The following is a 10,395-nucleotide window of genomic DNA, read 5'->3' as shown; positions in this document are numbered from 1 at the left end:
TATTTATTTTTTAAGTCAGACAGCTGCGGTACTAACCGAACAAGAGCGGAGAGAGACAGTGAGAGAAATAGATCCAGGGACAGACGGACAGACAGACAGACAGAGAGAGAGAGAGAGGGAGAGAGAAAGAGAGAGAGAGAGAGAGAGAGAGAGAGAGAGAGAGAGAGAGAGAGAGAGAGAGAGAGAGAGAGAGAGAGCGGATGGTGGGGACACATTCGTTTTTGAGCCCCGAGAGCAGCTAGGCGAAGACACTGAAGTATTGAGCCGAGTACCTGATCTCCAGGATTCCTGCGCCTCCTGCTCTGGTTCGATCGGATCATGGAGGGCGGAGGTGAAGCTCCCATGACCTCCTTCATCATGGATGAGGAGACACTCAAGAGGAAGCAGAGAGAGAAGCTCAAGAAGCTCCAGGCCACCGGTGGCAACCCACGGCCCGCGCGATCCCTGCTCTTCCTCACGCTGAAGAACCCCTTCCGCAAGGCCTGCATCAACATTGTAGAGTGGAAGTATCCTTTAACAAATCAGAAAATTATTTTAATTACAATAACACAGTCACTAAACATGTCTGTCAATCAGGCAGAATTTAATGCATGTTGTTAAAGTGTGTAAAAGTCATGATCCTTCACAAATCAGTGTGATATGAGGGTCTGAAACATTTCTGATTATTATCAATGTTGAAAACTTTGATTTATTTGAAATACAATCTTTTGCAACATTATAAAATGTAGTTACTGTCACTTTAATGCATCTTAAAATAATTTAAAAAATACTTTGAATTAAAACAGTGTATTTAATAGAAATAAACAAAAAAAATGTCTTTCATAGATCAGCGGTATTAAAGGCACAGTATGTAAGTTTTCAGCCCAGAGGCGTGGCTTAACTCTTGAGTGGGCGGAGCTTATATTCTGCCGTGAGCGCTTCCGCTTCTTCTGCTTGTGTGTGTGTGTGTGTGTACGTGTGTGTGTGTGTGTACGTGTGTGTGTGTGTGTACGTGTGTGTGTGTGTAAAACGCAGCGCTGTTTTATTATATCAGTGTGTTAAAGTAATGTTATAATGCTACTATGAGACTCTTGTTGACACTGCAGTGAGCGAGATCATATTAGGCGGTAAAACACGGCACTCTGTGCGGTAAATCACCAACAGCAGATTTAAACAATAAGACTAACTGTGTTGAGCTGGAGGACAATCATTAGTTTCTGTCCATCAGTGATCCAAACAGTGTCTAATAAAACATCAGATATTAAAGTGTTGCCATGGTTATAAATCGATATTAAAGCGGCGGTAGTGCTGCCATGGTTACTGCACAATAACACCGGAGGGTAACGCGGGGATGATGTCACGATCCGTGTCCTGGTTAAAATCACTGGATTTAAACAATCTTGAAAACATTTGGGATAATGTACACAAGCCAACACACTATATAACACTGTCCTAGAGGCTTTTCGATATTTTAATCCAAAAAATCGTACATTTTGTGCCTTTAAAGAAGTTCTCAGGTATGTTTAATTTGAGCATGAACTTTATCTCAGGCGATTCTTCTACAGTAAAACCAGACACGTATTGTAATGTACTAATCAAATATCTTAATTTACTCTCCATTTTATCCCATTGCTTCATAGGAGTAAACAAGTACACATTAAAGTCATTCCTTACTAGAGGCGACAAATATGAAGTCAAAAAGTGTTTAAACACAGAAAGCAACTACGAGATGACAGACAGATAATGAGCTCATTTAGTCTTGAGTGCGTGTGTAAATGTCAGTGTTTCAGCACAGCGCTGATATTCTGAGAGAACAGCTGTTCTGACCTCCAGCACACTTAATACAGACATGCTAAACTCAGAGAATGCTAGCGCGCACACAACAACACACTGAGACGGCAGTCATGTAGTGCAGCACACACTATCATATTGTGTGTTATTGTAGGAACATATTTATCACTTTAAGAGTTTTAGACTCGTATATAAACCATAAATCAATGCTGGTTTATTTTCCTCAATGTGTCTCTCAGACCGTTTGAAATCATCATCCTCCTCACCATCTTTGCAAACTGTGTAGCTCTGGCTGTTTTCATGCCAATGCCTGAAGAAGATACGAATAACACCAACAGCAACCTAGTGAGTCTCTCTCACACACACAACACACGTCTTAAGGACTCCACTTTAAAACACCAAAGACAAACTACAAACCCCGCCCTCATACACAACCTCAACATATAAACCCCTCCCCAATACCTGTAGACTCCGCCTTAAGACAACCTACAGACCCCACCCTCATACACTCCTCAACATATAAACCCCTCCCCAATACCTGTAGACTCCAACGTAATACACCAAAGACAAACTATAGACCCCACCCTCATACACAACCTTAACATATAAACCCCTCCCCAATACCTGTAGACTCCACCGTAATACACCAAAGACAAACTATAGACCCCGCCCTCATACATTCCTCAACATATAAACCCCTCCCCAATACCTGTAGACTCCACCGTAATACACCAAAGACAAACTATAGACCCCGCCCTCATACATTCCTCAACATATAAACCCCTCCCCAATACCTGTAGACTCCACCGTAATACACCAAAGACAAACTATAGACCCCGCCCTCATACATTCCTCAACATATAAACCCCTCCCCAATACTTGTAGACTCTGCCTTAAGACAACCTATAGACCCCACCCTCATACACTCCTCAACATATAAACCCCTCCCCAATACCTGTAGACTCTGCCTTAAGAGAACCTATAGACTCCACCCTCATACACTCCTCAACATATAAACCCCTCCCCAATACCTGTAGATTCTGCCTTAATACACCAAAGACAAACTATAGACCCTACCCTCATACACTCCTCAACATATAAACCCCTCCCCAATATCTGTAGACTCCACCTTAAGACACCCAAGACAACCTATAGACCCCACCCTCATACATTCCTCAACATATAAACCCCTCCCCAATTCCTGTAGACTCCGCCTTAAGACACCCAAGACAACCTATAGACCCCACCCTCATACATTCCTCAACATATAAACCCCTCCCCAATTCCTGTAGACTCCGCCTTAAGACACCCAAGACAACCTATAGACCCCACCCTCATACACTCCTCAACATATAAACCCCTCCCCAATTCCTGTAGACTCCGCCTTAAGACACCCAAAGACAACCTATAGACCCCACCCTCATACACTCCTCAACATATAAACCCCTCCCCAATATCTGTAGACTCCGCCTTAAGACACCCATGACAACCTATAGACCCTGCCCTCATACACTCCTCAACATATAAACCCCTCCCCAATACCTGTAGACTCCACCTTAAGACACCCAAGACAACCTATAGACCCCACCCTCATACATTCCTCAACATATAAACCCCTCCCCAATTCCTGTAGACTCCGCCTTAAGACACCCAAAGACAACCTATAGACCCCACCCTCATACACTCCTCAACATATAAACCCCTCCCCAATACCTGTAGATTCTGCCTTAATACACCAAAGACAAACTATAGACCCCACCCTCATACACTCCTCAACATATAAACCCCTCCCCAATTCCTGTAGACTCCGCCTTAAGACACCCAAGACAACCTATAGACCCCACCCTCATACATTCCTCAACATATAAACCCCTCCCCAATTCCTGTAGACTCCGCCTTAAGACACCCAAGACAACCTATAGACCCCACCCTCATACATTCCTCAACATATAAACCCCTCCCCAATTCCTGTAGACTCCGCCTTAAGACACCCAAGACAACCTATAGACCCCACCCTCATACACTCCTCAACATATAAACCCCTCCCCAATTCCTGTAGACTCCGCCTTAAGACACCCAAAGACAACCTATAGACCCCACCCTCATACACTCCTCAACATATAAACCCCTCCCCAATATCTGTAGACTCCGCCTTAAGACACCCATGACAACCTATAGACCCTGCCCTCATACACTCCTCAACATATAAACCCCTCCCCAATACCTGTAGACTCCACCTTAAGACAACCAAGACAACCTATAGACCCCACCCTCATACATTCCTCAACATATAAACCCCTCCCCAATTCCTGTAGACTCCGCCTTAAGACACCCAAAGACAACCTATAGACCCCACCCTCATACACTCCTCAACATATAAACCCCTCCCCAATATCTGTAGACTCCACCTTAAGACACCCAAGACAACCTATAGACCCCGTCCTCATACACTCCTCAACATATAAACCCCTCCCCAATACCTATAGACTCCACTCCCACACACACCTTATACAAACCTATTGTAGACTGTTTAAAAGCCTGAACTTAAAAAGGGTGTTTCCAAGTCTATATATAGTATATTCTTATAAAAGACTGAACTATATTCTAAATGAACTAGTGACAAGATCAAATCAGTCTTTGGCAGAATGGCTGACACCTAATACCTAAATTCATCTCACTAAACCCCTTGTAAGCGTGCACGACCTTCACTCAGGTGACTGAAAGAAGCAGGTGCTTTACCGCATACCGATGGGACGCCTGCATGTGTGGACGTTTTAAAATTAGCCCCAAACTCAAACTATACACTCTCACATACTCGCAGAGCTGTCTCATCACTGTGGTGCTATCTGAAATATTTTGTGGTTTGTAACACGATATGTCAGGTTGTTTGTTTTATCACGTCGATATCAAAGCATTTGGCGGGTCATAAATTTGCATCTACTTTTTTTTCCATTCACTTTTTAAATATCAGTAGAAACAAATAGCGTCTGCTTTCACACTAATAGTAGGTGCCATGTTGGTTATAAAATTCTCAGCGTCTGTGTCAGGGTCGTTTTCAAAATGCCTCGACTGAAACCGGAGGAAAGTGTCAGGGTCTAGCAATTTTGCCACGTTCCTACCAAACTCAACGTGTGCAATTTGCCAGAACATAAAAAGGCATGTCAAGACAAACATTCAGAGTCAAAACAAAAGTGTTATGAAGTAGAAAAGCAACCATTGACAAATACCATGAGTCAGTTGGTTGTACTGAAGTGTGCTGACAGCTCCATTCATCTCAATATTCTGTGTGTGTACTTTCACAGGAGAGTCTTGAGTACATTTTCCTCATCATATTCACTATGGAATGCTTCCTGAAGATCGTGGCATATGGATTACTCTTTCACGCCGATGCTTATTTGCGGAACTGCTGGAATATATTAGATTTTGTCATTGTGACAATGGGGTAAGACACACACACACACACACACTTCCTGAATATGGTCCTACAAGTAAACAAACACCTACTGTGTGGCATCTCCCAGGTTGTTCACGGTGGTGGTGGACTTCATCAATAACATCAGCGGCGTCGAGGCGCCAGTGGAACAGAAAGGCGGTTTTGACATGAAAGCCCTCCGAGCGTTCAGAGTCCTGCGACCCCTAAGGCTCGTCTCTGGGGTCCCCAGTAAGCGACAACACCTTCTTTTACTCACCTGTCTCATTTTTTTCATTGGTTAAAGTGTAATCTCTCCTTCAGGCCTGCAGGTGGTTATGAGCTCCATTCTCAAGTCCATGCTGCCCCTGTTCCACATCTCTCTTCTGGTCTTCTTCATGGTCACCATCTATGCCATCATAGGCCTGGAGCTTTTTAAATGCAAAATGCATAAAACATGTTACCATTCCGGCACAGGTAAGAAATGATCTTGACAAAACCAAAATTTAAACTTACCTACATGTTTTACTTTTGCATCTTGTAAGCAATGGTGTTTCCTTCAATAAATGCAAATGTAGTTCCATCATCTGAGGTCTGTTGTGTCACAGATATTATTGCCACGGGGGATGGCGAGTGGGCAGCTCCTTGCGCTCAGGCTGGTAACGGCAGGCGCTGCCCTCTTAACGGAACCGAATGCCGTGGTGGTTGGCCTGGACCAAATGATGGCATTACCCACTTTGACAACCTGGGTTTCTCCATGCTCACTGTATACCAGTGCATCACCACTCAGGGCTGGACGGATGTTCTGTACTGGGTCAGTGACACATAGAGAAGTGGTTCCCAACCATGGTCATGCACTACCCCCAACCCCAACATTTTTTATTTCTGCCCAACCGAACACATTTGATTCAAATTGTCAGCTTGTTTGTAGAGACTCCGAGTGTAACCAATCCTACTGTGTGGCGTCCGGCACGTTAGTAGAGACTCCAAGTGTAACCAATCCTTCTGAATGGCGTCCGGCTCGTTAGTAGAGACTCAAAGTGTAACCAATCCTTCTGAGTGGCGTCCGGCTCGTTAGTAAAGATTCCAAGTGTAACCAATCCTACTGAGTGGCGTCCGGCTCGTTAGTAAAGACTCCAAGTGTAACCAATCCTACTGAGTGGCGTCCGGCTCGTTAGTAAAGACTCCAAGTGTAACCAATCCTACTGAGTGGTGTCCGGCTCGTTAGTAGAGACTCCAAGTGTAACCGGTCCTACTGTGTGGCGTCCGGCTCGTTAGTAGAGACTCCAAGTGTAACCGGTCCTACTGTGTGGCGTCCGGCTCGTTAGTAGAGACTCCAAGTGTAACCAAGCCTACTGTGTGGCGTCCGGCTCGTTAGTAAAGACTCCAAGTGTAACCAGTCCTACTGTGTGGCGTCCGGCTCATTAGTAAAGACTCCAAGTGTAACCAATCCTACTGTGTGATGTCCGGCTCGTTAGTAGAGACTCCAAGTGTAACCAATCCAACTGAGTGGCGTCCGGCTCGTTAGTAGAGAGTCCAAGTGTAACCAATCCTACTGAGTGGCGTCCGGCTCGTTAGTAGAGAGTCCAAGTGTAACCAATCCTACTGTGTGATGTCCGGCTCGTTAGTAAAGGCTCCAAGTGTAACCAATCCTACTGTGTGGCGTCTGGCTCGTTAGTAGAGACTCCAAGTGTAACCGGTCCTACTGTGTGGCGTCCGGCTCGTTAGTAGAGACTCCAAGTGTAACCAGTCCTACTGTGTGGCGTCCGGCTCGTTAGTAAAGACTCCAAGTGTAACCAATCCTACTGAGTGGCGACCGGCTCGTTAGTAAAGACTCCAAGTGTAACCAATCCAACTGTGTGGCGTCTGGCTCGTTAGTAGAGACTCCAAGTGTAACCGGTCCTACTGTGTGGCGTCCGGCTCGTTAGTAAAGACTCCAAGTGTAACCAGTCCTACTGTATGGCGTTCGGCTCGTTAGTAAAGACTTCAAGTGTAACCAATCCTACTGAGTGGCGACCGGCTCGTTAGTAAAGACTCCAAGTGTAACCAATCCAACTGTGTGGCGTCTGGCTCGTTAGTAGAGACTCCAAGTGTAACCAGTCCTACTGTGTGGCGTCTGGCTCGTTAGTAGAGACTACAAGTGTAACCAATCCTACTGTGTGGCGTTCGGCTCATTAGTAAAGACTCCAAGTGTAACCAATCCTACTGTCTGGCGTCTGGCTCGTAAGTAAAGACTCTAAGTGTAACCAATCCTACTGTCTGGCGTCTGGCTCGTAAGTAAAGACTCCAAGTGTAACCAATCCTTCTGTGTGGCGTCTGGCTCGTTAGTAGAGACTCCAAGTGTAACCAATCCTACTGAGTGGCGTCCGCCTCGTTAGTAGAAACTCCAAGTGTAACCAATCCTATTGAGTGGCGTCCGGCTCGTTAGTAAAGACTCCAAGTGTAACCAGTCCTACTGTATGGCGTTCGGCTCGTTAGTAAAGACTTCAAGTGTAACCAATCCTACTGAGTGGCGACCGGCTCGTTAGTAAAGACTCCAAGTGGAACCAATCCAACTGTGTGGCGTCTGGCTCGTTAGTAGAGACTCCAAGTGTAACCAGTCCTACTGTGTGGCGTCTGGCTCGTTAGTAGAGACTACAAGTGTAACCAATCCTACTGTGTGGCGTTCGGCTCATTAGTAAAGACTCCAAGTGTAACCAATCCTACTGTCTGGCGTCTGGCTCGTAAGTAAAGACTCTAAGTGTAACCAATCCTACTGTCTGGCGTCTGGCTCGTAAGTAAAGACTCCAAGTGTAACCAATCCTTCTGTGTGGCGTCTGGCTCGTTAGTAGAGACTCCAAGTGTAACCAATCCTACTGAGTGGCGTCCGCCTCGTTAGTAGAAACTCCAAGTGTAACCAATCCAACTGTGTGGCGTCTGGCTCGTTAGTAGAGACTCCAAGTGTAACCAGTCCTACTGTGTGGCGTCTGGCTCGTTAGTAGAGACTCCAAGTGTAACCAATCCTACTGAGTGGCGTCCGCCTCGTTAGTAGAAACTCCAAGTGTAACCAATCCTACTGAGTGGCGTCCGGCTCGTTAGTAAAGACTCCAAGTGTAACCAGTCCTACTGTATGGCGTTCGGCTCGTTAGTAAAGACTTCAAGTGTAACCAATCCTACTGAGTGGCGACCGGCTCGTTAGTAAAGACTCCAAGTGTAACCAATCCAACTGTGTGGCGTCTGGCTCGTTAGTAGAGACTCCAAGTGTAACCAGTCCTACTGTGTGGCGTCTGGCTCGTTAGTAGAGACTACAAGTGTAACCAATCCTACTGTGTGGCGTTCGGCTCATTAGTAAAGACTCCAAGTGTAACCAATCCTACTGTCTGGCGTCTGGCTCGTAAGTAAAGACTCTAAGTGTAACCAATCCTACTGTCTGGCGTCTGGCTCGTAAGTAAAGACTCCAAGTGTAACCAATCCTTCTGTGTGGCGTCTGGCTCGTTAGTAGAGACTCCAAGTGTAACCAATCCTACTGAGTGGCGTCCGCCTCGTTAGTAGAAACTCCAAGTGTAACCAATCCAACTGTGTGGCGTCTGGCTCGTTAGTAGAGACTCCAAGTGTAACCAGTCCTACTGTGTGGCGTCTGGCTCGTTAGTAGAGACTACAAGTGTAACCAATCCTACTGTGTGGCGTTCGGCTCATTAGTAAAGACTCCAAGTGTAACCAATCCTACTGTCTGGCGTCTGGCTCGTAAGTAAAGACTCTAAGTGTAACCAATCCTACTGTCTGGCGTCTGGCTCGTAAGTAAAGACTCCAAGTGTAACCAATCCTTCTGTGTGGCGTCTGGCTCGTTAGTAGAGACTCCAAGTGTAACCAATCCTACTGAGTGGCGTCCGCCTCGTTAGTAGAAACTCCAAGTGTAACCGGTCTGAAATGGGTGTGTCCGATAAAGCACACTTTGCCCTGTTGGCTTACTCCAGGACCAGGGTTGGAAACCACTGACATAAAGGACTTTGACTCTTCCTGTAGGTGAATGATGCGATTGGAATGGAGTGGCCCTGGCTGTATTTTGTGACTTTGATTCTCTTGGGCTCATTCTTCATCTTGAATATGGTGCTGGGAGTTTTGTGCGGGTAAGTCTGAACATTTGTCTTTTACTCAGTATCACTCTACAAGTTATTTAGTGCAAACTTTCGTCTGTCTCTCTCTCTATCCCTCTCTGCGGTCAGAGAGTTCACTAAAGAGCGAGAAAAGAGTTCCAGAAGTGGAGAGTATCAGATACTGCGGGAGCGTCAGCAGTTCGATGAGGATCTGAAGGGATACATGGAGTGGATCACACAGGCAGAGGTCATGGACAATGACCAGGAGGGGCAAGGTGCTCAAACCTACAAAGATTTGAACAAGCTACAACCATTGTGATCCCAAGCTCATTAGGTTTGAAATCTGGTTAAATGTGGCACAATTGGCCTCCACAGGTCTGCTCCCACTCCAGGATGGATCAGAAACGGAAACTCTCTATGAGCTGGAGGCACTGAACAAACTCATGTTTTATGTGTGAGTTGAGCGATCAATGAATGATTGACTTGACTGATATTTTCAGACTTTTAAAACACAAATGCGTTGAATTTCTCTGTGCATGTGTTTGACAGTCGACACGCTCGTCGATGGAACCGTTTTTTCAGGAGGAAGTGTCGTGTGTGGGTGAAGTCCAGGTTGTTCTACTGGCTGGTGATCCTGTTGGTGTTATTCAACACTCTGGCAATCGCAACCGAACACCATGATCAGCCCCAATCGCTCACCAACTTCCAAGGTTCTGTTCCTCACCCACCCAATCATTCCTCATTTACAGTCCCTGGATTATCCACGGCTGTGTTTGTGTGTGTGTGTGTGTGTGTATGTGTGTGTGTGTGTGTGTGTGTGTGTGTGTGTGTGTGAGGGTTGTTCTTGAGTCTCTTGTTTGTCCTGAGCAGGTAAACTGACCAATGTTCTTCAGGAAAATCCTCCAGGTTTCCAGCATCTTGTGCATATTTGAACCCTCTCCAGCAATGACTGTATGATATTGAGATCATCTTTTCACACTGAGGTGCATTAAGAGTTGGGGGGTGAAAACTTTTGCACAGGATGAAGATGCGTAAATTTTTTTGTTTGTTTACATATGAAACATTTTCATTTAGTCCTGCTCTTTGGAAGCAACACTGCAAACAATGCTTTTTGTACTCAGTATTTTTGTCTTATTTCTAGTC

The 10,395-nt window shown here is 45.6% G+C and overlaps 1 protein-coding gene across 1 annotated transcript in view; it reads left to right on the top strand.

Moving 5' to 3' along the window:
* Nucleotides 1-276: 276 nt before the first annotated feature.
* cacna1sa (calcium channel, voltage-dependent, L type, alpha 1S subunit, a) overlaps nucleotides 277-10,395 on the top strand; it is a 50,730-nt gene continuing 40,611 nt past the window's right edge. The window contains exons 1-10 of the mRNA XM_067415162.1: nucleotides 277-506; nucleotides 2,010-2,115; nucleotides 5,073-5,212; nucleotides 5,292-5,431; nucleotides 5,504-5,656; nucleotides 5,788-5,993; nucleotides 9,182-9,285; nucleotides 9,382-9,527; nucleotides 9,628-9,706; nucleotides 9,802-9,962. Of these exons, the coding sequence (XP_067271263.1) occupies nucleotides 319-506; nucleotides 2,010-2,115; nucleotides 5,073-5,212; nucleotides 5,292-5,431; nucleotides 5,504-5,656; nucleotides 5,788-5,993; nucleotides 9,182-9,285; nucleotides 9,382-9,527; nucleotides 9,628-9,706; nucleotides 9,802-9,962 (1,423 nt within the window). The 5' untranslated portion in view covers nucleotides 277-318. The remainder of the gene's footprint in view (nucleotides 507-2,009; nucleotides 2,116-5,072; nucleotides 5,213-5,291; nucleotides 5,432-5,503; nucleotides 5,657-5,787; nucleotides 5,994-9,181; nucleotides 9,286-9,381; nucleotides 9,528-9,627; nucleotides 9,707-9,801; nucleotides 9,963-10,395) is intronic.

This window comes from Pseudorasbora parva, chromosome 14 (genome assembly GCF_024679245.1).
Source record: "Pseudorasbora parva isolate DD20220531a chromosome 14, ASM2467924v1, whole genome shotgun sequence".
Taxonomy (NCBI): Eukaryota; Metazoa; Chordata; class Actinopteri; order Cypriniformes; family Gobionidae; genus Pseudorasbora; species Pseudorasbora parva.
The sequence above is the reverse complement of the archived record's forward strand: the minus strand, read 5'-3'. Positions and strand labels throughout refer to the sequence as shown.